The sequence below is a fragment of the Prosopis cineraria genome, unplaced genomic scaffold, assembly GCF_029017545.1.
Source record: "Prosopis cineraria cultivar Desert tree isolate PC_DT_omini unplaced genomic scaffold, ASM2901754v1 PC9, whole genome shotgun sequence".
Taxonomy (NCBI): Eukaryota; Viridiplantae; Streptophyta; class Magnoliopsida; order Fabales; family Fabaceae; genus Prosopis; species Prosopis cineraria.
In genome coordinates this window covers 33017125-33045097 of record NW_026555340.1, presented here as the reverse complement: position 1 = coordinate 33045097, position 27973 = coordinate 33017125, and the positions used below count along the sequence as shown (strand labels likewise).

Here is a 27973-nt window from a genome sequence, read left to right as displayed (position 1 = left end):
ATTTCAAATGAAGATTAAAATCTTCATTAATGTAAATCTAAATTCTTCTCTTCATCATTTAAAAATAGAATATTATATCCTTCAAATGTAAGTCCATTTGTTGAATGTCAATTACTTTTGTAATTTTTTTTATCACTTACAATAAATATTAACCAAATATATGTATTAGATCTCTTATATGTAGGGTGCGGCCGTGAGGCAGAGACAAGGACGAGAGGTGTGAGATTGAGTGATTGACTAGCTAAGAGCGTAAGGGAGAGATGAGTAAGAAAAAGCAAGAGGTAATTGTTTAATTTAAATCCTTCAATATTTAAAAATTTAAAGAGCTTAGGGTTCAGCAGGTCCCTTTTTCAAATATAGTGTTTTACAAAATTTAAAAAAAAATTAATAATAAAATTACAGGATTTATAGAGTCGTTTAAGTTCCTTCTACAGAACTGGTCAAAACCTCAAACTCAATTATTTAGAAAAAAAAAAAAAAAACCCATAGGCTGGGCCATGTTCCGGAGCAATTTTTATTATTTTTTTTAAAGAAAAATAACTGTAGGATTCCGTTCCCAACAGATCGATGTTTTGTTGGAGCATACCAGAAAAACAGAGTCTCCGGAGGCGCCGGTTTAGGGTGTTGGGGCTCCCATAATTCATCGTCGCATATATATATGAAACTACAGCTCGGATTCTAAATTTGTCTTTTGGTGATTCCTTGCAGATAAAAAATAATCCAGGAGAACATTTTCCCCCCATAGTTTTCTCTCCTCGGAGAGTTCGCTACCTGTGCTTCCATTGCCGGCACTACATGGCGGTTCTTCCTCCTGCTCAAACCTGAGGCCATATACCGTATTCTGTTTCAGGTGTCTATATCTATCAGCATTTTGAAATTGTCTCTCCTTTGATGCTTACCTTTCTGCTTCCTAGCCTGTCGCTATTAGAAGGCCGAATTTATTAGCTTCCATTACCACGTTTAATCTTTATTACTGCTCATATTTTTCGGCCATTTACTTAATGTACCCGCTATTTGTTGGTAGATTAAATTTATTCTTTGTGCTCTAGATTCTTCCCCTGTTTTTGGATCTACGGGGACCATAGCTTACAATTTGCCAACTCCATGCCCGTAGATGCAATTCCATGCCTTGCGTATGAATGACGATCGGGTATGATTTTGAGGCCCATAATAAGAGTTGGAATATATGGCTAGAATATTTTCAAGCAGATGGCAATGATTGATTATCAAACGAGGCTGTAGATTGTGATGACTAAACTGTAATGTCAGTAATAAATTTGAAGGTCGTTGTTGAGTGATTCTTACATGACCTGTTCAACAATTGTAACGAGTATTTCAGGCTAATGAGAACAATAATATCCAGCAAAATGAAATATATTTTCCCGGATAGAAGGAGCCGTTCATGACCTCCTTTTCTATAATGGCATTTTGCTCACCCTCTCTTTTCGGGTGAAGATGATCAATGGATAGTTTTCTTTTGGCTGTAGCCCCTTAGTAATTGGTTTTAGAAGCTCAGTGCCATTTTAGCTATGGATATTGTTGTTTTGACATTTGAAATACCTCTATGCAGCCATGCAAAGAAAGTAATCATGACCTGAAATTTTCTTCCATCTTGTTTTTGAAAATATATACTTAAAAAACGGTAAGATGATTTCGATGTATCTTTCCATGTTGTGTGGGATCTGAACTGACGAGACTTTTTGCTCTAGATTCTATAAGCGCCGAACCTGATCCTGTAAAACCTGTTAACTTTGTGATGAAGGCTTAGCAATGGACGACAGCGGAGGCTCTAAATTGAGCAGAATTGGGCAGATTGTGCGACTAAAGGAGATGATTCAGAAGTGGCAATCTGTCACCCTGAGTTCAAAAGTGAACTGTCAACCTGCTGACTTGAATCACGGGGGCATAGCACCAATGATTAACAGAAGGCTGAGGAGCGTCATGTACTGTGACTCGGATGAAGAAAGCTGCCAGAGCCCTGAGCCGCCACCTGATGTTCCCAAAGGGTATTTGGCAGTCTATGTCGGGCCAGAGCTTCGGAGGTTCATCATTCCCACCAGCTATCTTAGTCACTCTCTATTCAAAGTGTTGCTGGAAAAGGCTGCCGACGAATTCGGGTTTGAGCAAAGTGGCGGGCTCACTATCCCATGTGAGATTGAGACTTTTAAATTCCTCCTAAACTGCATGGAGAACAACCAGAAAGATCAACATGATGAAAGCTCCTGTAAGTTGTTCAATTATTTGCGATAAGTTCAGTTTATCTCCAACAAAAAGTATTTACAATATCAATGCCATTTGACATTCCCTGGAGTGTACCCGCGAGCAAAGCTTAATTTATAGGTTTGTTAAATTTTGACTAGCATTTCCTCCCTCAAATAAAAGGCTTATCGTGCTAGATATTTATTACATTCCGCGTACATCTAAATTTTAGCATCTGCATTGTGAGCAAAAAAATTTAGCGTCTGAATGGGCCAAACATCTGCTTTTCTGGGTTTTTTTCATATTACTCTGATTATTGAGTCCTTGTCTTTGTAATTTATATTTAGATTTGTGGGAGGAGGGGGGATATAACTAATTAAATTGCGATCTATGGCTGATAGTTTCCTATTTCAGTAAACTTTGTACTTACTGGTAAATTGCAGCTGGAAACGCAGGAACTATTGAAGAGTAAGCGATTACTCTAATCTCTGTTAGGGGATCAGACGACCAGATCATGAGATTGGTTTCAGGTGTAAGAAACTCTCCTTGCTTCGTTTTTTTTTTTTGAATTTCTTATGGGAACAATTACGCAACGTTTTAGTTAGCAAATTTTCAAACCTGCTGGGAACAATTTGATGGTAGAATCTTGAAAACTTATTTGGATTCTCTCGTATGGCATATGACCTGCGTATGAAGTTCTCAAAATTCACGCGTTTTTCTAAGTAAAATCTGTTAGCTTATTTAAATGGCATATCCTTGATTTTTTGTGTTTTTTTTTTTATTTTTTTGGTGGAAACCACCCTCCAATGTTCCTTCCGGATGATGCTGTTAAGAGGGGCTAAGATGATAATTAGGCATATACTCTGTGAGCTGTCTCCGTTCCATTCAGACCATGTGCGATAGTCATTATATAATAAACATAACTGGTACGATATCTTTTAAAATCACGCTTCCATTTCTCATTTTCTCTTTATCTCAACTGGGCACATGATAGAGAGGTTATATATCAAGATCTCCAGGGATTTTATTCTCATGCATCTGTCCCCTGGGCCTCTGTAATGTGAATAAAATTGAAGGCAGTGGATCTTTTTTAAAAAATTAGCTGGCTTTTAAACCCAGGGCTTGCGACAAGGCTCTGTAGGCCAACAATGCGTCAGATTTCCGGCACCCCTGACGCTGGAGGAGTTGTTTATATGCAATATCACTCGTCGATTTCCTCTCCCTTTATTCGTGATCATGAAATCACCTGTGACTATGTACATGTTGGGGAAAGGCTCCACCAACGACCTTACCAACACTGTCCCTCTCCCCCAGGCCCAGCTGGCATGGTTTATACCAGCAAGCAGAGCCCCAGCCTCCATGATTAGAGTCCACACACTTCTCACAGTTTCTTTCATTGTCACCATTCATTAATTTTTTTTGCATTTTCTAAACACCCAGAACATCCATTACATGTGATCTCACACCTCGGGGCAATAGAAGCATCTTCTCTGTCTTGGCCTGATGCTGGGCATGAGTTCGTTCCTCTTCTTGGCTCTTTTTCTTGTTTATGTACTCATCTGAGCGCACACTAATGCGAGCCTCTCACTTTAGTGCACATTAATGCTTCAATGTGAAAAGTGCCTAAAAATTTCTCACGGATTTTTTTAAGCCACAAGATATGATCCTCACTTGAGAAAATGTGGGCTTCTTTTTGGTTTTTTTTTTTTGGGGAGGGGGGTGGTTTAGAATTTTTTGATCCCACGAGAAATAATCCCTAAATGAAAAATTAGGAATTTAATATTTTTGTTAGTGTTTCTCACAATTTGTCCAGCCTGCAAGAATCACGCATTAAATTTATGAAATAATTTAAAGATAAAACTAGAAAATGAGCAGGTTGAACCCGTAAACTTAATTATCTTAAATTTAATTATTTTTTAAAGTTTAACACGTATTTGAAAAGTTCAGGGTTGAATGTAAAAGCTCATTTTTATCTTGTTAACAATTAAAATTTTAATTATAATGTCATATATTTTAAATTTTTTCAAGCTCGAGTGTTTATAAAAATATACTTAAATGGATAAGCCTTAATTGCAAGGCTAGAGAGAGATGATGTGGAGTCAGAAAAATGTGAGGTGTTGATTGTTGGCACCAGAATCTGTCACGGTTCATGGGGCGGCGAGAAGCAAAAAGGGTAAGCGCCCTTTGGTTTCAAGTCTGAGTACAAAAATACACTAGTGCAGGGGCGCTTAGCGTAGAATAGTTTTGGCTACACATGCGGTTACTTTGGATCTCTAATGACTATGCTGACCGAGGCAACTGGCATCAAATCATTCTCCGGTCCTGTAAACTTTTGAGAGGAAAAAGGCTATTCGTGTTGGTTACCTTGAATCTGTTGATGATATAAGAATGCCTAGTAAAGATTCAAGGCTGGAGACATTATACTTGGATATCAGGGTCAATTATGGTTGGTGTACAAAATAAAACACGTTTATTTATCGAGAGTCTTGAGGAGTGCTTTTCATCAGATGAGTACAACGGAAATAGTATGAGCGGAGCCCTCGGCTCTGGATTATATGTAAAAGTAAAACCCTGAACATGAGGAGTTTGCAAACATGAAAGAAAGTGGTGAGGTTTAATTTAGAGACGTCCGTTACTTGCAATTTGATGATGGAAAGCAAATGGGTAATCATCACCAACACCTGGCCTCTCCAATCCTCCCACTTTCAACTCTAATTTCATGATACTCCTTTTCAGCAAAAATATATCATATTTTGTTATCCAGCTTATGTCAAAAAGTTAAACAGTGCAGTTCATTTCAAAATTTATCATCTCCATACATCACGTGTGCTAGAAGTTATTTGACTAATTTGTTATTTTTTACCCGTGCAAATTAAAAAGTATAAATCACATGTTTTCTTTTACTTAATTTGTATGTTGAATTATCTTATCTTTTCCCCTTCGCGTGTCTAACCGCATCGCCAAACGCTTACTGTAACTACCTATTGGATTCACACTGGATTCCTCCTTCAGTAATCTCCTCTCTAAACCAAATATTCTTGTTCATTTATGCTTCTGTTTCACTGTCCATCCAAACTACAACAATATTCATCTAGCTACATAGTATATTCCAACTTCTTCTACCATTTGTTTCTAACAAAATAAGTCTAAAATACTTACTATATTTTTATCTTCTCTTTCTGCTATGAACTTACAATTCAGTGCCATTTTTTCCCTTCGAATTGTTCTTGTAACCCAAAGTTAAGATTTCTTTATGGAAAATGAGTATTTATAATAAATGAGAGATTCTATGGGCCATGAGCGTTAACAAATGATATTAGATTTGTTGTTCAAGTGCCGTTTTTGATAGTGGTGAGTGAATAGTAGGAGGGGGGCCTTGTGAAGTAGAAAGGGAAAAAATCGTGGCACGAAGTTTCTCTCAGAAAAAGGCCAAGTTTCTCTCAGTAAAACTCCCATATCAATTTCCCACACGACTCAGAAATTGCAATGACAAACAGGAATTTAATTATTAATTAAGAGAAGAGTTATGTTTAAATTTCAAATAATTTATATTGAAATTGCTTTATGCGTGCGTGGTTTGAGTCTAGGGCATGATTGTTGGTGGTAGTATATTGTACTAACTTTTTATAGTTTTATAGAAATTTTGCTATAAGCCCCCGGACTAAGCTTATTCACAGTCAAGCCTTCTAAAATTGTGAAACATCACAAATAACCCCAACCTCCTCAAATAAAAATACCTGACATGGGAAAAATGAACAAATGACATAAGAAAAATTTGAACTTTCATTAATAGCATAATACAATTAAAAATATAAATAAATAAAGTTAGGCGCATGAACGATTTATACAGAAAAAATAAATAACTGATGTATATAAAATAAAAAACTAACATATATAAATTTACAACTCTTATTAACAGTATAATACCACAATGAATATAAACAAGTGAGACTGAATGTATGAATAACTCATGTAGGAAACATGAAAAATCGATATATGAAAAATAAACAACTAATATATGAAAAATTTGTAACTCTCACCAACATTATGATATCATTATGAATATAAATAAGTAAAATTAAAAGCATAAACAACTTACGTAGGGAAAATAAAAGAGTATAGTATGAAAAATAAATAATTGGCATAAGAAATTGGCGTTATTTGTATCATTTCTCTTAAAAATTTAATTTTAATTTAACTCACGTCGAACTCACAGAAATTGAATTGATGTTTTAAAATTTTAGGAAGTTGACAATCAATAAGTTTGGCAAAAAAAAAAAAAAAGTACCCGTAAAGGGGTGAAATGCCCTTTGATAGAGTAGACTTCGTATATCCATTTGTAGCAGCTAGTGAAGGACTTTTTTCATTTTGCAGGAGCCATCTCAACAAGAAGAAATCATATTGCAGACTTGATTGGTATTCACACGCATGCTCCCAACCTTCAGTGAAGCCCAAAAAGTTTTGTGCAGATTTTTGTCGTGCGGCCGATAGAAAAGCAGCGATCCAAGGTTCCAAATCAAATGACACCGTAGGAAATCAGCCACTTGAACGCGTCAACCCCTATCACCATACTTCATGGCCAAGTTTAATTTCATTCATACCTGGATTTCAAGAAGCCACATCAATAGTTTTTTTTTTTTGGCCAACTCAATGCTCAATAGTGTGTCAAACACTTGATGATTTTTGAAGAAAGTTGCATATACCAGGAGAACCATTGCACACATCGACAACAGCTTGCACATGCTTTTTGAAGGTTTCCATTGAAGACATTGGTACATGGCTGAAGAGTTCTGCATGTGATTGAAGACCCATTAGCCCATTACACGCACTGAGATGCACGTTCCACTACTAGGCCGAAGTGAAAGAAAATTGCAAATATAATTGAAGGTGATTACATATACTAAAAGAACTGTCGCACACGTAAACAATGCCTTGCACGTAACTAAAAAGAGAAAAATTCAGAGAGAATATTTTATCAAGAGTCCTGTTTTTTTTTTAAAAAAAGATGAAATACTTTTTTAAATATCAACTATTCTTTTAGTGTATATAAAGTAGTTGAATATGTATAATTAAAAAAATTAAATAAGTACTCTTTTAAAATTTCTGTAATCACAAGTTTCAGCCGATAACCTTCCATTATAAGTATCAAGCCCCTCCACCCCGTCGGTAGTGTTTTCAAGTTCATCAATCTACTTTTACTATAAAAATTGAGTTTTTATTACAATAAATTGATAATCCTGCCCATTTAAAAATATATATTAGTTGTCAATGGTTTGTTGTCTTAGTAATAGTGTCACTTCCTTTTTTAGAGAGAGATTTTGGATTCAAATCCAGCATTGACATGTTTATGTGTGTCCATGGGTGTGTATCTTCTTTTCTATAAAAAAGAACCATGTTAAGAGTAATTTTTTTTTTAAAAAAACAAGTGAGCACGGTGTCACCAAGTCACACGAGCTCGAGGCTAGTTCTTTCATAAATTATAATCTAATGTATCAAATATCTGTCTTTGTATAATTCAACTTGCGCGATGGTTTTTGAAACTTATTATTCTAGAGGCTTAAAACAATTCATTTTCAAGAAAATATATTAATACTTTATCAACAATACAATTTTGAACTGCGTATTATTATGATTTTAAATTCCATATTTCAATCACATGAAAACATACAAAATATGAAGTTATGAACCAAAGTTAAAAGTTATTTATCCATTTCTAGAATAATAAATACAATTTTATGCAATCTTTTCTTATAAGTTGATAAGAAAAAAGTGTTTTTTTAAAGTTTAATCAAGTATAACGTCAGTAAAAGTGGTTGTTAAATGTTTTCTTTAACATATAAAGAAACCAAAGAGAATATTAAATGCAATTATTAAAAAAGATCTTTCGATTAACAATATTTTTAGAAATTTGACTATTGATGAAGTACAATCACAACATACAATCTATACAGCCAATTTTACCCAGGGAAATAAAGGCCTACTTGCACTTCTGCTGTTCCGCATTTCTCATGAACAAAATTCTTTGGATACTGATACAGCATCTTTGGAATCCGTATGAAATCATTTAAAACTCTCATCAATTTTCTTCTTTAAATTTATATTGTTCGAGTTGATTTAGAATGGAAATAAAAAAAAAAAAAGCCAACAAAAAGCACAAAAGAGAAAGTGGAAAGCAAGAAACGAGATCAAATTGTCTTATATCTATATCTATTCAATCAAATATGAGTTTACATAGAACAAGAATGTAATACCCTAATAAATACAAAATCAAAGTACAACAAAAATATCTACAATGCTAACTTCGTATCAAGAATCATTTTCAAGCAAACTTCTTTCCCATTTAAATACATCAGATGTCTCAATATCTATGTGTGATAGATTAGCGGATTCTAACTTCCTTCCACCAAGCACATTTGAGATGATTAATAACAAGATTTGGCAAGCATGATACTGCTCCATCATCTGTACATCAGTTGGTTCCAGTGAAAGATCCTTCCACGGCTGGTAAAATGACCTGTATCATCAATAAGCCAAACATGCCTGGACGTTAGGTGTTTCTGTCAGTAAAACGTATCTAAATTGTATATTACGGGCATTCAAGAAGCTCGTTTGACATCAGGTGTACAAAGAATATGACCGTTTTACTGATTATACAGCAGCCTACTATTATTCAATCATAACGAACGAAAAAGGTAAAGCAATAAAATGAAATAAACAAGAAAAATTACCATCTCCAAGCAGGATTAGCTTCTGGAGGACACTGTATCCTTGAACAGAGCGATGATATCAGAGAATCGTTGTCTTGCAATAAGTCAGTTTTCCCCACTATAGAAACAAAGTAGAAATTAAGTATATGTGTCCAAATGAACAAATGCCAAAGCAAACATGAAACTACAATAATCTTGAACACCATCAAAATCCCAGTCGTTTGCATCAGAAGATGCAAGTAATAGCATCAACAGAATAATATAAAGCCCTCAAGGCTCTACTAATTTATGCCACAAAATTCACTCTCAAGCTTTCCAGGAAGAAAAACACAATGGCCACAGAATTTTCAGTCAATCAACCTAAAAAGGAAATAATGGCTCCTCTACCATAAAATAAATAACATGCCACGTGAAAGAAAAATTAAGCCTCAAAACAGCAATCAAATAAGGAAACAAAGGAATTTGACTTCAGCCATTAAAAGCATGTATCCCATAAGATTGTTCCCAAAATCACGGGGGGTCCAGCAGAATCACTCAACAAACCATTACAATATATAAAATAGAATACCTGCAGAATCAGAAGCATTAAAAAGTAGGAGACACAGAGCAGATACAACTGAGGGTAGCACTTCACAATTGACACCAAGAAGCAGTTGGAGAGAGAAAATTGTAGAAGCCAGTAACTCCTCACCAGCAATTCTTATTTCATCTCTTCGTCCATAAACGTTTTCAATGTGGAGCAGTAGAGAGTAGAGGGAGTTAAAGTTTTGTGGTTCGAAAAACTTGGCATCCATATAATCATATTTCTGATAGAGTTTCCCAATAATCACTGATGCTGTTAACCAGCGGAGAAATTTTGACAGCAAAGAATTTTTACGCTGCACATCACCAGACTCCTTCATTGAATATACTTGAGACTCATTAGACATTAACTTTCGAGAAGACTCTGATTGTAAAGCAGTTGAAATTGCCCACTTAAGAAAGCTTTCAAGCCTTTCTTCATGCTGCACAGACACAAGGCAAACACCCATCCAAAGAAGAGAACAAACAAATATCACTTCAGTCAACACAAATTCAATGAGAAAGAATACTAATCAAGCAACACATCGATATGCATCAGAATGCCCTCAAGTAGCTAATACATTAATAAAAAAGGTAAAAATATTGGCTATATAAGCCCAAGTAGAAGCCAGATCAATCAAATATGGTCATGGCTCATTAGGATCCTCTCATTGTCACCAGAAGTAATAACCTAAGGTTAATGATTAAGGGTATATATCAAGTTTTGGCTTGATTAGCATAAGATCTATATATTCTTCAATCATGGCAATGGTCTACAGTATGATAAATGCATTTCTCACTAAAAATTCACCGCCTAAAGAGAGAAATGGATGGCAAGCCAAACTAAAATGGATTAACAGCATCAACAACAATAATAAGTATTATCCCACTGGATGGGGTCAGTTACATGAATTGTACAATGCTATTATGCTCTATCATTTATCAAACTTTTAGAAATGTTAACTAAAAGGTGTTGGTCAACAATTTTCAAAAGTATTCTCTTTGGCTTTCCTTTATCTCTCTTAACAGGATTCAAAGTTATCCATTCTACTCTCTTCACTGGAAAATAAATCAAAGTCAAAATTCTTATAATATGTTAAAAAACCCATTCTCAAAGAAAATAATTAATAAATAAAGAAAAGGAAGACCATTAAAACTAACCATATTTATTTATTAAAAGCATGAATAGGAAAATTATGTATGCTTTCTTCCTCAGTTATTATAGTATCAATAAATCAAAGATATTTTAGCTTAAAATTGCTTATATCTTCTGCTCAGTTAAACCATGATTAACATTTAAAAAATTAAACAATATAAGCTCCGTGATCAGACAATTTTAAAAAGAAACAGAAACAGATGCCTCAAAATGATAAGATAGAAGAGGGCATGCAGACAGAGAGCGAGCAAGTGAAAATACCATCAGGAAAATGGAGACAGGAGGCCCATTCATAAGTATAGCTTCAAGCGCCAACTCTGGATTAATATGTGCAAGATTAAACTGACCAACAACTTGGTATATCTTAAATAAGCCCTCCATTGATAGGGTAAAATGTGGCTGACATGTTTTCCTTTTTTGGGATATTTTCAACAGCGACACTATCATTTGCAGCAAGGGATTAAGTAATGCCACAGCTTCAACCATCAATGTTGCATCATGGAGTATGTAATTAAATAGATTAGAAGAAAGTTCTGCCAGCTGCTCAAGAGCAAAATTTTGCAGCCATTTTGAGATGCTTCCCCATGAAATGACATCATTGACAGCCTAAATCATTAAAATTGAGGGACAGAGAACAATAAGAAAAATGTTAAAAATATAAGTAAACAAAAATTAACACCTAATGTTTTTCGTACAGATTGTGCCACAAACTTTAATAAGCATAGGATGCTTCATGAGCTAATCATATTATACTATTAAATTCTACATTTCAGATAAATCATAGGTTAAAGAAGTAAAATCTAAGGAAAGCTTCATCTAAGACCTTTATGAGTTATAAAAGTTAAACCAAGCTTAGTACTAGATATTATGTAGCACCAAAATGGGTATTGCACAACAAGTGGAAGATACAATTTTTGAAGTTTTACGATACAAGAGTAGAATTATATACATATATATTATATGACAATATGCATAATCGCCAATCAACTTATCAAAAATAAATAAATAAATGAGGACCAAATATTCTTAAAAAATAGCATAAATAAATGTTAAAATAAACTGTTAGTATGAATAAAATATCCATTACAATTTACAAATAAAATCTCTTATTTTCCTTCTTAAATGAGAAAACATCATTTGGGCACAAAAAACCCAAAAGCATCATTTCATTACAACACAAAAGCAGGAGACCCTTTTCTATGCCACCTTCAAAACCTAGAAGGGTCTTATTTTTCTGTTAAAAAATAAAACCTCACTGATTTGACTCAATCAGTCCTCTCAGGTATTTTTATAAGTTGATGATAAGCTTATCATGCAACCACCATATGATATTCCGTACTTCTTGCAACTCGTGCTCTTATTTATTTGTTCAGCTTTATTTCTACTGATATAGCTTCAGATATAAGAATTAGTTTATATTTAATTTTCTTATCCAGATTTTATGGGATTAAATTGTCTAAAGGTTGTGGCCAACATCCCTTATTTTGACCAGTGTTGTCAACATGTTTTATGTATGATAGCTCTCTTACACTGTGAATAAAATGCTGAAACAGAGAAAAACTTGTCTCTGAACTTTCCTATACTTTTCCAAAGGTTTAGAGGCAGTATGGAGCTAAAGACCCGCAACATTTGAGTGTTAAGCATTCCTCTCCTTTTTAACTTATATAGAGAAAATTATGGCCATCCCCATCATGTGAGATTTTCAATTTTGTTATTTCTGTCAGAGAATATTCAGTAGTCATGTAGTTATATCATAGGCAGAATCAAAGGGATTTTTCAGTTGCAAGCTCGTCAGCCACATCCTGAAGATCCCAGATTTAGCGAGTTGGGAAGAATTTTATGCTCGATGCAACAGCCACAGAAATTTGGAGTGCGGCAAAAGAGTTTATTCCTCCTTGAAGAATAAAGTTGATATTCTGGAAATTGAATGTCCTACATGAATTTATACAAGGCTCTCTAACTGTGACTCAATAGTATAATTCCCTAGCTCACTACTGGCAACAATTGGATCTGTATGATATTGCATCAGTGGTCTTGCTCTGAAGAAGTTGCACATTATAGTCAGGTTAATGGAGAAAAGAAGGATTTATAAATCCCTGTTTGACTTGAATCCCAATTTCAATGATGTCAAGACCATGTTATGAGCTTGGATTCATTTTTGTTTTTCGTTGGATCTAGATCTATGTTTTTTGTTGAGAGAGGGAAAGTTAAGGTCAAAGGAGGAGGCAGGAAAATTGGAACCTACGGTGCCAGCAGTGGTAGTAGGTAAGAAGCTCAGTTTCTTGCATGGTTTTACTGACTGAGAGGAAAGGAAAGGGAAAAGAAAAATTCATCGAGGGCAATAAGTCATTTCACTTTTATTTTTATTTAATTAAATATAAAAAAAATGTTTCCAATCTTATTAATATCATACCAAACAGATTTATGTTATCAACATTCCATTCTATTTCACTCCCGACCATTCCATTATCATTCTTTCCTAGAAATAAAGGAACCCTAAACTCTTTCTTCTGACTCTGAGGTCACCATTTCTAGGGTAAGTGCTTGTTTCATAAAGCTGAAGTAGAGGGGAAAACTGCTTCGTTTAAGGCTTTTTTTGGGCTGTCTTTTTTCTTTGGAAAAAAAAAATAAGGTTATCATTTTTACATTTTGTAAGTCTTTGGCCAACAGAAACAAAAACCCACTTATAAATGAAACCAAATCCATTTTTCTGATGTGGGAGAAAAGCAAAGAAATGGAGCTTCCCTGGAAAAGCAGCAAATTATGTCTCAGAGAAATTACCAAAATCAAATAAAAGATTAAATGTAATCTCGTGTTAATAATACTGCAAAAAGTTCTTGTTGAAAGACTCAACCGTATGCTAAACTACTTCCATTGCAGGAAAGCTGAAAAATAAGGATTTCCAAAGAAGATTCGATTCTAATGGGTGTCCATCTATTGCTCACCACTATTTTGCCCAGGAACCAAGAAACAAATAACATTTACAGGTCAAATGACAGATTTAGCAATTCCCCAAAGATATAAAACGGGAAACGAAAGAAAATACTAAATCAGAGACACGAAAAATAAATTGTGCAATGAAAGAGAGTTCAGTTACTTACCTTCAATATTGCCAATGCTTGCTTCAAGAAAAATCTTTCTTCGCCACCATTAAACCTCTCTCCAATTACCGAGATGAGAGATGAGAACCATGAAAAAAGAGAACAATGTTTCACTAGATGGCAAGCAATCTTATGCAATTTGACAGACTTTTGTATAACCTGCAGTGGAAAATAAGATTACATCAACCTATAAGTATAACATACCGGGATATGGAAACAATTATCTCTGAATATGCAGAGAGACTTGAAAAAATTTCTTCTAGTTTTTTTTGGCTGAAGCTTATCCTAGAAGACTTGAAGATGAATTGGGAGAATCAGTGAACCTTTATTTTCAGAATAAGTTTGCAATCAACACAGCTCACAATCCAATTAAACATGACAGAATAAAATGCAAAGAAGCTGACAAATGTTTCATCAAGGAAACGCTTGAAAGTAGATAAATATGCAAGAGAAACAAACATCAGACATCCACACTAAAGGAGTGGCAAGTTGAGAGGATTGTAAGCCAAGCTAGGGATGGAAAATATCTACACTCTCTAGCTTGAGGAGTAGCGTTGAAAGTTTGGGATTAATTCACAGATTATCAAACTTTCCTACAATAGTGATATCAAGATGGGTAAAGTCTTCGTATCCAATCATTTTCAACATGAATGAGCTCTAGAGTTCTCTTTAACTACAATTGTACAAGCTGCCAGAAGGATGTTTTCTGTAAGGGAAAATACACATTGCCTTAATGGAAAAAATGGAGCAACCAACCAAACACAATGATAAAACCTAGGCAATGAAATTAACACTAACCCTATGCTTTAAAATTTCCCCTCCCCTCTTCCCCAAAACCTCCCCCCTCCCCTTCCCTCCCCCTCCTCTCCCCCTCCCCTCCCCTCACCTCCCTTCCCCTCCCCTTGAACCAAACAGAGCCTAAATGTGAAGAAAATGCAGTGAATAGAGGCAATCTGCATCCCTTTTGTTTTTGTGTTTTCTTTTCTTTTTTTTTTTAGGGGGGCCAGGTTTGATTGATTCATGCTAACCTGAATAAACAACATGAATCAATGTTTAAAAAATCAGATCAGACCACGAACCAGCCTAGTGTCCAGTCTAGTATAGGGGATAAAACCGGGAACTGGTAAAACTGGTGAGCTGAGATTAATTTTCTTTTTATTTTTTAAGTTATAAATCATTTATTAATTTTCTTAAAATATTTTTGAAGATCAATAATAATACTTTTGCAAAATTGAAGAGAAAGCAACTTCTCACCTCCTTGACTTTCAATTTTTATATACTAAAAAAAATGATATGTAATAATAAAAAAGAAAAAGAATTATTTAAACTCATCCTATAAATTTAATTTTGTAAAATAAAATTTTATAAAACATTGCCTCTAATGTTATATTTAACATAGAAATATATTAAATTAACCATGATTGGTCTGATGACAAGTCAAACATAGTCTGACCATTGGTCCTTAAACCATTGCCTTGTCTAGTTTAATGATGATTTTAGTTTTAAAAACCTTGATATAATATGAATAGCGCACAGAGGCAAGCAACAAAAAATAACAACACGTATACAAACAAAAGATGAAGAAATGCTCATCACCTAAGCTACCTATAAAAACCAAAGCTTCAACTGTAAAGAGCAATATACTTTCTAAAAAGAAGAAAGTTGCTTCGCTTCCACAAGTGAAAGTAACATTTTACGAAGTACAAAGAAAGTTTTTATCAACTAGGTAAATCATTCACCTCCATAACCAGCTCCTTTGATTCAAAATCAGAAAGAGGAGACATATAAAAGCTCAATAGGCTCTCAAGGATAGAGTTCCTGATGTACAGCAAGGCGTCATCATCAGAATTTAGCCCTGCATATACTAGCCGAAGCATCCATAACCTTTCTGCTTTGAAATTAACAGAAGTACTCCACAAAAAGTCATCAAACAGAGGTATAACCTAGAAATTAAAAGCACATGAAACAGGAAACAGAATTATTCTTCTATATAAATAAGACAATTTACGACCAGCCAGTTAAAACAAGAAACCTAAGAAAGATTATGAAAATCGGGAGACCATGGAATACATACCCGTAAATTCAACTTAGAAGAGTGTGTCAACAATTTACTTATAGCAGCAAAATGATCATGTGAAGAATTTAACAAAATACAAGATGCCTCAGCAACAAAAAGAGCAATAACTGAAGGGATTCGTTGCCATGGTTCTTCTATACTGTTTTGCACAGTAGTTAATAGAAGGCGAAGTCCTACTACATCCTTCCTCTTTTGGCACTTCTGTACAGCATTTTTGTTAATGATCAAAAACTAACTCATAAAAATAAAAATTGCAGAAAATTTAAAAGCTATGAACATGCTCAATTAACAAAATAATATGTAATATCCGAATTTTAACAAAGGATTCTAGGATCCATTGGCAGTATACTCTCTATTCAGGTTGCAATTTTCATGTAAACTGATAAAAGACAAATTTCTAGTAAGAGACTTCTCCATCTAAAGTTTTTCAAGATACATTACTTTCTAAATCTTAACAGTAATCCCAAAATTTTTTTTATCTAATATTAATATAATATTCCTTCACAGACTTCTGGTCTCATTATATCCACAATAGACTAGTGCGGAATTACTAAGTTGTATTTTTCTTCTTTTTTGAGCTTACTGTGCATAACATAAGTTAGCTTGTAAGTATATATTGTTGGAGAACGACTTGGGCCCTAGCTAAGCCCATTAGGTTTCTTTCAACATTACTCTTATTTATTTATACATTATATCCCTAATGTTTTGGGATCTCAATAAATCGGTTTTATTTTTTCTATTTCCTAGATATTTCAGGATTTGGTGTGGCTGATTTATCGCTACCCTCTTCTTTATATTGTAACCACTGCCCCTTCAGTAGATGAATACAGAATTTCTGAGTTCTACATATATCAACAGCAATTAAGAGAATAAATAAAGCAAACAGACCCATAATATGATGATGATGAAACAAAAATACGAGCCTGTTACCAACCTCCAAAGCATTCTTGAATATACCCAGAGTCTCATAAGCCGATTTTCTTATCCCAAGGTCAGGTGAAGACATGCTAACAAATGCAATTGCAAGCAACCTTAACTTAGCAAAATCCACTGGCTCAACAAAACCTTTTGACAATATATGAATTGAGAAACGCAATATGAAAGCAGGATCATATTGTTTTCTAACTTGCACATTTGAAGAATATATCTGCATAGGATTTGAAGGAGTTTGTTAAGTAGAGGTAACAACACAAGAAAACATACTAATAGAACATTGATAAAGATAACTTGAACACATACCTCAACCCTTTCCCCAACATTATCTGGTTGAATCTTCGTTACAAACAGTAGCTCATCACTGGTGCTTCTGTCATAGGGAAAGAAGAGAACGGTTGATATGCATGTGTCCGGGTCAATTGGACTATCTTCTCTAAGTTGGCTTGTCGACCATTCTCTGGTTTCTTGTGAATCAACCTTGATATTTGATGAGTATTGCTCCGATGGATGATCTATTTTAACTTTCAATGCTGTAGTTCCCCATAGACACACTGCATTAAGAATACTCTCCGACACTGATTTACTGATACACTCAATTTCCTGAATCAGCTTCCATATATCCAAGTCAATCTGGGAAAGCGTTGCACCATAGGAATCACATAGCAGTGAATGTAATTCTTTATAGTTTATGTCGCTATCACATCCAGAACCTGAACCAGATTGATGAGCATTCTTCAACAGAAGTGTCCGAAGTAACTTGATAATTTCTAATCGTCCACTAGAGAGCTCAGCTTTTTTCTCATCACATGGTCTGTCAGATTCATAGTGGTCAAGAGAAGGGAAGACTAGACACTTCAGAATGCTAGGTACAGGTTTCAAATAGTAATCTGATGGAAAAGAATGAGTCAACTTGCACGCTGAATGGATGGTTGAGGCAAACTGCGAGTGAGCAAGTAATAATTGAAGATATGAATCATATGATAGCTTCCCTCCGTAAAGCTGTGTTAACAGGACTCGGAGGATTTTCACTGTCACTGGATCATGAAACCTGTACAGAAGTGCAGATCTGAATAATTGCTCAAGGAAGGGAATAGATTCCATTTGGATAAGATCATCAAGAATCTCCACAGTCAATCCAAGAATATTTCTTAACACAAAGACTTCCAAGCGATTATATAGTGATGATATGTTTCTGCTCTTTCTTGTTACAGATTGATCAGAAGCTAAGGAAAATTTCATAACAATAAAGTGCCAAATATCCACTAAAATATTGATGAATCGGATCCGGGATGTTCCTATTTTTCTTCCCATCGCTGAAGAAACAACTTTAAGATCCCCATTTACTTCCTCATGAAATAATAATATTTTACAAAGTGATATCTTTGCAACAATTCGATTAATGACATTTAAAGACCAGTGCAGCGAATAACAATCAATTACTTGACAATTACAGTCCAGAAGCTCATCATGTGAAGCAGAATTCGGGAAAATTTGCTTAAATAGCTTCAATCGCTTCTTCAGTGTCATTGAATGCCCATTAAGAGCAAAGTGATGCCGCAATATCTGAAGAGATTTTCCAAGAAGACTACCATCAACAAGACAAAGAAGTTGATTGAGAGATAATGGAAAGAATTCTCCATAATCTTCCTCAAATATGTCTTTAGACACAAAGTTCTTCCACTGACTGAAACCTTTCAAAAGAATTCTTGAATAAAAGTAAGGTACATGTTTAAACTCTTTGCGATTCTGCTCCCCAAGTCTCAGAGAAATTGAATTCAAGTATGACAAACAGGCTGGCAGAAGCAGCAAAAAGTGATCTTCTGAAAGTGCAAGGTCAAAGGATCTTCCTGTTAGACCACTATCATGATCTAAAATTCTGCTCAGTAGATTCATAAATAATTGCCCAAAGATTGATGAATGCAGAGAGCTCATTTCAGTGAGAATAAATAAGAATTTTGCTTTCTTTATATTTGTCTTGTAAATGCAGCAAGAAATTATTTCCACTGGAGTAATCATTATGATCCTACACATAGCCAATAACAGAGGATGAAAATTTTGTTGTTGAATGTGTTTCTGGCCATACAAAGCACTGACAGCTTCCAGCAAGCATTTATCTGCACAATCTATCTCAGAGCTTATGGCGAAGTCAACTACTTTACTGTAGATCTTCTCAAATATATGAGCCTTGCTACCCTTTTCACAAATCTCCCAAAATAAATCATACGGTAGCATATCTCTAATTTGCTGCCGGAGATAATAGGACAAAGCACTGAAAGCACCAGCAGCCAAGGAACATCCAACAGATAAAGCAGTATTCTTAGCCATCCAGTCATCTAACTCAACTCTACTAAACATCCAATCTACCAATTCAAGGAGCAGAAAAGGGGATAAAAACTGAACTAATGCATGTAAAGGATAAACTGTTTGGAGGAGAGGTGTTAGATTTTTCATACAAACAGACTGATCAAATCTGTCTTTGACTTCCAGAAACAGTCTATGTTGTAGTGCCTTGAACAACCTAACAAGTTCTTTATAAGTAACATCCCTGGCTTCTGATGCACTAATGTGTGTACTGGAGATGGACCACACATAGTCTAAAGTAATTGTCAATATATTTATAATTGGACTACAACAATTGTAAACTTCCTCTCCGAATAATACATTTAGCCCATCAAAGCTGTTCTCAATGTTGCTTGCAAAGTTCTGAACATTTCCCAAAGGAAAGGACAATGACATCAAAACAGAAGGATGAGTAAAAATGACTTTAGCCACTTCATGCATCTTATGAGTTAATGGACAAGAGCCAGAACTTTTAGCACAGTCAGAACTACATTCTGAAACCAATAGCTTTGCTAATAACTTCCTTACAAGGACAAGACATATATGGGAAAGTTGTTCTATTTCAACTGATGGGTTCAAGTTATGATATGACTGAATTTGATGAGTCCAATGGAGAATTAGACGCAGATTGAGGAGAGAGCAATGGCTAGTGCACTCTGATAATTTGTCAAACAGTAGTTCTTGCATCTTAGAAAGCTCTGATGAGCAAGGGCCTTTCATACACATCGTTGCAGGAAATAACAGATGGAAAGGCGCCTGTTTCAGGAAGAGGCTAAATGCTGCAGCATCAACTTCAGTTGTATCAAAAAGTTGGTTACAATTTATCCCAGCAGCAGCAGTGTTATTACCACTGCCACTAAGATCTGAAACAGCCATGTCCAGGCCAGCACAGAACATTTGAGGCCATAACTCAAAAGCACGGAAAAGAGCACTGTGATCCAGGAAAAACACTGAAGATAAGATTGATAAAGGGATTCCTTGCAGATTGTGAGAAATAATCACAAGCTTTGGCATATTCATCAATACCTCATCAACTTCTACACATAAAATAGAGGATATAAAAGCTATAGCTATTCCTGGCGTTTCATCAAAACATCCATTACTTAAAAATCTTTCTATTTCACCAAGTGTACTTGTAAAGGAACTATTTGAACGGATAGATCTGTCATTACAAAAATGACAACCACCATGTTGCTGTGATATGCTCCGCACAAAGAGCCAAAAATTCTTCAGTGAATTCCACTCACACAAGAATTCCTCATTTTCATCAAAGCCACCAAGTCTCTCAGTCAATTGTTTATTAAGTAAAGCAGAAAGCAATTCTGCATCAACCTATCATAAAAGCAATTCAAACATTATAATTGCACAAACAGCAAACAGAACTAAACAATAATCACCAGTTAGTCACATGCCTGTGTCTGCAGGAGAAACTTCACTGTGTTGCACATGTATAATAACACCATTGATTTTTCAGGCAACGAGTAGGTTCCAGATTTAGAGTGGATCAATCTCAGACATTTCTCCATAACACATGTTATAAGAGGGCTGAAATCAAGAGATAGGTCTGCAATATAAACAACTAGATCAGAACACAAAGAGTTAAAATGTGTCCTATCCAACAATGTTGCACCAAAATTTATCCAAACTAGTACCTTTATGTCAAGAGAAAAACATTTGATTTCTGGAAATAACTTGATCCAACCTTTATTCATAAATGCAAAATTTATTTGCACAAAAGCACATGTAAACAAGTCCAAAATTAATACCTTCAATTATCCTTTCTCATAATATGCCTTAATCTTTAATGATTTCATTTTTAACCACACTTACCTAAGTTCTATGAGAAAGGAGATTTTAATCATGTGAAGGTTGCGTGCTCTTGTCCATATAAACCACAAAATTAAAATATACTCCCTCCATTTAAAAATATAAGACATTTTTTAAGGAGTTGGATATCAAAAAATGTAAGGCATTTTTAACCTTTTAAGGTGTAATCATTACTTTTTTTCAAAAGTATCCTCATTAAATAAATCACTTTATATTTTTTTATGGTGAAACACCCTAGTAAATAGAGGTAAATATAAAAAGATAAGGTTAGTTTAAAGACAAGTAACTACTTTATTGGGGGTGAGATTCGGTAAAAACGGAGGCAGTATTAATTAAAGTGGATAATAAAATCAGTCATTACTCATAACCAATAATAAAATAAATGCACTGGTTATATAATAATGAACACCAAATATAGCATATTATTTTAATAAAAATAAGGACATTGAATACAATATTCCATTAGTTGATATTCAAGATATAAAAAATAACATCACTTTACCATTTCCTCACCATTAATGGGCCCCACATTATATATTTTTAACATGTTTTATTATAAAATATTTGAGTTGAAGGGAAAAAATGACCCTTAACCTGATAAAAAATATTAAAAAAATAATAGGACTCACTGATGACTTATGGACGTGAAGTGTATTTAACGTCCAAGTGATAGCAAAGGAAATCTTTAAAGTTGAAGGGTAGAATTGACCCATGTTAAGTTTAGGGATATTTGTAACCTTTCGTGTGCAATTCAAAAACAAAAATGACCTTTAACCCAATATAATATCACAGTGTTATAAAAAAATTAAAACTAAATAATGTGTAAATGTTAAAGTAATATAAATATGTAAAAAATTGGAATAATGGGAAAATTAATCATTTCATCTTTGTAACTTTGATTCAGTTGTCACTCAGTCCCTAAACTGTGACTCATTGTAGCTTAATACTTAAAGTTTTGATTCAATTGTAACTCAATCATTGAATTTTGATTCGCTGCAACTTAATCCTTATAGTTTTAACCATTTAAAATATTGGTCCTTACATATTGAAAATAAAATTCTGAAAATTAAAATTATGTTGACATTTAAAGACTAATTTTAAATTACTAATTGACAAATATTATACAGATTTAATCTTTATAATTTTATTTTCTAAAATATAGAGACTAATATCTTAAATGGTTAAAAATAGAGAGACTGAATTGAACCAAGTCAAAGTTTAGGAATTGAGCGACAACCAAATCAAAACTTTAAAGACTGAGTTACAACAAGTTAAAATTGAAGGGTTGAGTTACAATTGAGTAAAATTTACAAAGATCAAATGATTAATTTTTCCTAGACTACATTTCCGGTTCAATGAAAGAGCAACTTTTTTTTTGGAATTAAGGAAAGAAGTGACGTGTGGACAAGGCAAAAATAATGAATTTAGAGAGAACATAAAGTATCACTACTAAATACCATGATAAGCTTTTACAAAATATTTACCACAGACTAAAGCAAAAGGGTTCTTCAAACGGACTGATCATTTGAAATTTATCATGCCACATCCATAATCAATAATTAACACCCAGATGCTGAGAGACAGCAAGGAAAAGGAAAATCATATGACAGAATTACCCGTAAACAAGGTGAATACAGTGAATTTACAGAACTAATTACCTCCAACGCCTTCCAAACTGTGAACATAACTCTTAAGGAGATCCCAATATTTGACTAAATTATTCCCAACCGTAGAAACAGCATCACACAAGAATGAAATGACAATCGAACACAAACTATGTAACGCTTCCACCTCCAAGCTATTGGCAGAGGATTTATTTCTTTGATGACCTGGTAAAAACAAAAGCCATGCTTCAATCTCATGAAGGTTCCTGTCAAAAGCACCAGTACTGAAAATAGCTGCCTTTGCCAATCTATAAGCCTGATGCCTAACACTGTTAACTGTTGAAAATATCAACAGTTTGATGAAAGACTGTAGGTGTTTGTACAGAATCGGTGGAGTTCTCAAGGGAATTTCATTATTTGGATGCCATTCAATATATTCCATGAGCAAAGACAATAGTGAGACCTGTAGATCAACTGGCAACTCCAATGGGTTGCTGAGAAGACCAATAAAAAATTCAAATGATCCACCCAATGCATGAGGCACAATGCGCTGCATGAGGCAAATGAAAAATTATGAGATAATTTCATCATCATATGCACATTAACCCAATAATTCAGAAAAATTTATTCCAATAAATTTGATATTCAAGAAAACCAAGCGTTCCAGCATACTTTATTTTCTAATCAGATGACACAAGAAGATTGTGACCCACCATTCCATCAAAAGATAAGGGGCCCATTTCTAGAATGAGACTGTCAACCTAAAGTTGTGGGCTAGACTGAACTCTAAAAGCATGATTACTTAGTTGACACCCTTAGGCTCAAATAAAAAAAAAAATTCAAGTTTGTACAAATACACTACTAATTTTAAGCAGCAAATTTATGTTAATCATAAGATGCCATTTAATGGTAACTTTGTGTTTTCTTTTTTCATTTTCCCCCTTCTGCTGACAAATGAAAATATCAGAAAGGAAAGTATGGATGCATCATCCAAGGGCAAAGCATCCTCCTTAAAACCAAGAAATTAAGTGTAATGAGGCTGGCCAATCCAAATGTATATCTAACAAAGACACTGCCTCCAAAATAAAATAATTTCAGCACCATTGGAAGACCACAAAAAAAGACCTATCCCATGAAAAATCTAGAAGCACTAAGATCCCCTTGAAGACACGTGAATTCAGTTCTAACCACGCTAATTAAAAGAAAATGTTTGAAGTTTGCAGGGCACACCCAAGTCTGACCAACAATACCACAAAACTTATTCCATAAGATAATGGCCGCACTACAACATAGAAAGAAATCAGACGCTGTGTTAGAAGCACACTTCTATTGACTAGGGATCAGGAAGCAATATTGAACGTATATTAAACTAATATGCATAGTACGCTATGTAATTATTATAAACAAGAAAAGAATTAAAAATTAATTAGGATTTAAACAGATTGAGATTATTTAAAATAATTACATAACATGGTAAACAATACATAACATAAAAAAGTTTCAAAATGCCATTGAATGATTTTTTTTACAACATAAAATTAAGTCAAATGTAAACTCCATCACTCAAATTCAAATATCTATTATTCAGAATTACTCCCTCCGTTAAAAAATGTAAGATATTTTTTAAGGAATTGAATGTTAAAAAATGTAAAACATTTTTAGTCTTTCAAGGTGAAATCATTACTTTTTTTTTTCAAAAATGCCCCAATTGAATAAATCATTTTATATTTATTTTAGAGTCAAACACCCTATTAAATAGGAATAAATATGGAAAGATAGGGTTAATTTAAAAATAAATAACTACTTTATTGAAAGATGAGAGTCAATTAAAAATACCTTACATTTTTTAACGGGAGGAATAATACATAAGAAGTTCAATGATAACATTTGACATTCCAGTAGCTGCAGATGCTAGTTAAGTTTAGCAGATTTTCATGTTAAAGCCAAAACAAAAGAAATTATTAATTCAACACAACTGACTAAAAAAGGAAAAGTGGATGAACAAAGCAATATTCGCCAGAAAATGTTAATTGCAAGTTTATAAAAAAAAATGGAAATAACTCCACTGCAGAAAATAAGGCAATATCCAAAATAAACAACTTAAATCTTTGAGTAATAGGTGATTTAGCATAGCAACTTTTTTGTCAACGGAAGATCCAGCAATCTGATGTTCAAGACACCAACCACAATCCTCAACAATCAGAACAATCATCCATAACGCCTATGCTACATTAGACGAAGAACCAAACTTCTACAAAGTTTCTTCGGTGTTTTTGGGGAAATTCTTCATAAGCATGACTTGTGGAGGAAACATTTTTAGAAAGATTAAATCTTATAATGTTGAGCTGTAAAAGGCATCTATTTATCATGTTTGTATTGAGAGGAAAAATAGCAAATACCTAAAAACTGTACGTAATTTAAAAACCTAAAACTTGTACCTAAAGTTTCTCCTTATATAATATTTACAAGATATACATGACAATATTCAGTCTGCCAAGGTATAACCAAAAAAACTTCCAGAAAACTATACATACGTGAAAGTATTTGAGAGCATCAAGCAGTTTAGAGTGCAAGTAATTCGCCACTTCCTTTGGTGTGGTAATTATCAAGGAACACATTTCCAGGCCCCAGATTTTCCTCACTATTCTGATAAGATCCTCTTCATCATCTAATACATCAGCTCTTGGTGCATCAGAGACACCTTCCCCATTGACAGATAAAGGAACATCAGAAACAGAACTTATCCCACCCACAACTATAGCTATGTCCCTCTCAGCAGTGTCCATTTTTAGCTTTTTGATCCTTCTGCTGTGATGTTTAAGATGGCTTCCAGTTCTTTTCAAGCATGAGTCGTGTGTTTTGGAGCACCTATCTAAAGACGAAAGTAAATTTAATAAAACTTGTGGATCAGGAAGCAATGCTTGAACATCATTCTGTATTTCTTGCTTGAAAGGTATAATAGGTTGCATTGATTGATTGGTGGAAGAAGACCTACAGTTCGATGCACTAATTAGAGAGTCCAAAAACTTGAGTAACTCCAAAAGAAGTCTTAGAGTACCATGTTTCACCAGAAAATCAGTGTGAAGTAATCCCTTATTAATCATTGACCGGCTGAATGGACGAGGAAACATGCATTTCATGACCCTTTGCACATCCATATTGCCAAACATGTTTAGATCATTTAATTGAGAATTGATGAATTCCCTAGAAGGGCCATTGACAATCAAGGAAACCAAGCTAGCAGCTAAAGACACTGCAGCAAACCTGCAAACACGTCTATCATAATATATAAACAGATGAATGAGAAAACACATATATCTAACGAAGATAAAATAAATAAAAATCCGTATAAATAAATTCTGACCAAGAAGGTGACATATAATCTTCAAGGTTGTAAGGAAACTCTTCCAAATAAGACAAACCAAAAGAAGGTTGGCTATTGACAATGGCCAACAGCAAATCTCTGTGATATTGAATTTCAGTAGCATTTAGTTTTTTCATAAGCCCCATAATTCTCTTAGTATTGCCCCTCAATGGAATTGGACGCTTTGTCAAGTCAGGCATTAATCCATTACATGGATCCGTACAAACCAGAACTAGAAGATTATATGCTAGCTCTGCAGTGGGTCCACCACCGTCCCTTCCACAAATGTTAATCAATTGCTCCAATGTCACATTTCCAAATAGAACACTCCGAAGAGCTGGTGATACCAATGCCTCTTCAACAAGAACTCTATCCCGTAATGTCGACAATACATAAATGACAGTCTCATCATCATCATTTCCTAGCCCACGAAGAACCCCAGAATACATTTCCTTTTGCTGTAGAACCCACCTCAACAATCCAGGCTTTCCAACCTCTAAAAACGACATTGCAAATCCAACAAACGATTTCCTGAGTGAATTCTTAATCAGTTTCTCATTTTCTTTCCATTTTTGCTCTGCAAGCTTGGTAAACCCAGCAAGTTTGAAATCAAAACATTTCGAGACCTCGGAAGCCAAACTTGGCCCTCGGCGAACAATTGAAGCCATCAGCAAGAGAGCAGCCTTTTGGCGCTTAGCTTCTTTACTATTCAGTTCCTTGTAAACATCACCAAGATTTTCTGTAACAAGTGATCGAGCAAACTTATCAAGATCCCTACTGATAGCAACTAACTCGGCATCATTTGATTTATATTTACCCTCGTGATGACTCAACAAATTAGCAATTAATTCAAAAATGTATGACATTCCCTCCTTCCCTTGCCTAAGCTTCAATGCATCCAAAAGTTCAGAGCACCTGGGAGAAGCCCGAACATACTGACGAAGCAGTTCCCCACCATCATCACCTTTTAATACCTTGACAAATTCCTTCGTAGCATCCGAGCACAATTTAATCTCAACCGAAGTGAGTCTATGCAACAGTTCTTTGAGTTTAGCTTCATGTGAAACTTTTGCCGAGAAGTTCAGAACCCCTTGCCCTTCATCCATGACTGTAAATGGTTTTTGGGTCAATCACTAAGAAACAAAAACAGAACAGGGGTTTTACAGAGGTTTTGTGCAAATAATATATGATAGCTTTGAGAGCAAAAAGAGTGTGAAACCCGTTGGGGGTTTTGCTTGTGTTTGGCGGTCGAAGAGAAGTTTCCAAATTTGAATGAAGCCACAAAACTTCAATCGCGTTCGCTACCTCTCTGATATCTCAGCGAGAGTCAGAGTGACGGAGGAAGACAACTTGAGGGGAATTCCCGTACGCCACAAGTGCGGCCAGCAGTGCCGCTAGAAGTTTAGAACCAGGGACGACATCGCCGCTCCAAGGGAGCGCAACAATTAATTGCCAATATGCCATTAGGGGGAAGGAAGAAAATCAGGTTTGTCAAATTTTTAAAAATGAAAATAAATTTGATTCACTTGCTAGGGACATGACATTTATCAAAAAAATTTAGTCAAACGATTTCCCTCTAGATTGGGTATAATTTAATTAAATGAATTTGAATTATAAATACCCTAAAATTGTTTTTAAAATTCAATTTTAGAAATAAAGAAATAAATGCTACTTGAGTATATAAATATATATATATATATATATTCTACAAGCAAGCGATCCAATTTCATTAATAAAATTATTTTAATTAATTTTAAAAGTTTAGTAGTGACAATTTCAGAAGAAAATATGTGTACGTATGGTTACAGTGAAATATATTTTAGTGTATTTTATAATTTTTTATGCAATTATCTTTCAAAGTAAAAAAGTACAATTCATTTTTATAATCAGCTAGATTTATTTTCCGTACATCTTAATATTTAAAATTAAAAATAATTTATTTGATTTTACTTATAATTAAATTTTATTATTTATTTAAATTGAATCTAAATAACAACTTATCTTACCTTAAATTTTATTTTGAATGTACATAAATATTAACTTGTTTTATTTTAAGTTTATCATTTTTTGGATGAATATGCTAGTCTTCTATATTTGTATT

At 34.3% G+C, this 27973-nt stretch overlaps 2 protein-coding genes across 5 annotated transcripts; one reads left to right on the top strand and one right to left on the bottom strand.

The window, feature by feature from the left end:
• Positions 1-575: 575 nt before the first annotated feature.
• On the top strand, positions 576-6717 carry LOC129320012 (protein SMALL AUXIN UP-REGULATED RNA 10-like). 3 transcript variants are annotated; one of them, XR_008595595.1, is made up of 4 exons: positions 576-850; positions 1763-2224; positions 2643-2729; positions 6574-6717. XR_008595595.1 is itself a non-coding variant. In XM_054965142.1 (4 exons), the coding sequence occupies exons 3-4, from the start codon at positions 1771-1773 to the stop codon at positions 2669-2671; spliced, it is 483 nt and encodes a 160-aa protein (XP_054821117.1). In that variant the 5' UTR covers positions 576-850; positions 1050-1150; positions 1763-1770; the 3' UTR covers positions 2672-2974. The 3 variants fall into 3 exon arrangements, 2 of the variants coding, with proteins under 2 accessions (XP_054821117.1, XP_054821116.1); XM_054965142.1 differs by lacking the exon at positions 6574-6717 and adding an exon at positions 1050-1150 and having other exon boundaries at positions 2643-2974; XM_054965141.1 differs by lacking the exon at positions 6574-6717 and having other exon boundaries at positions 577-850; positions 2643-2974.
• A 1660-nt stretch (positions 6718-8377) lies between these two features.
• LOC129319197 (uncharacterized) lies at positions 8378-27328 on the bottom strand. 2 transcript variants are annotated; one of them, XM_054964191.1, is made up of 13 exons: positions 25873-27328; positions 25043-25772; positions 22563-23058; positions 20490-20641; positions 17041-20409; positions 16736-16948; positions 15799-15999; positions 15464-15667; positions 13725-13883; positions 10885-11229; positions 9475-9910; positions 8928-9024; positions 8378-8713 (listed from the first exon to the last, which is right to left on the bottom strand). In XM_054964191.1, exons 1-13 carry the CDS (start codon positions 26976-26978, stop codon positions 8506-8508), a joined length of 7716 nt encoding a protein of 2571 aa, XP_054820166.1. In that variant the 5' UTR covers positions 26979-27328; the 3' UTR covers positions 8378-8505. The 2 variants fall into 2 exon arrangements, with proteins under 2 accessions (XP_054820166.1, XP_054820165.1); XM_054964190.1 differs by having other exon boundaries at positions 15799-16002; positions 25873-27327.
• Between the last annotated feature and the right edge of the window lie 645 nt (positions 27329-27973).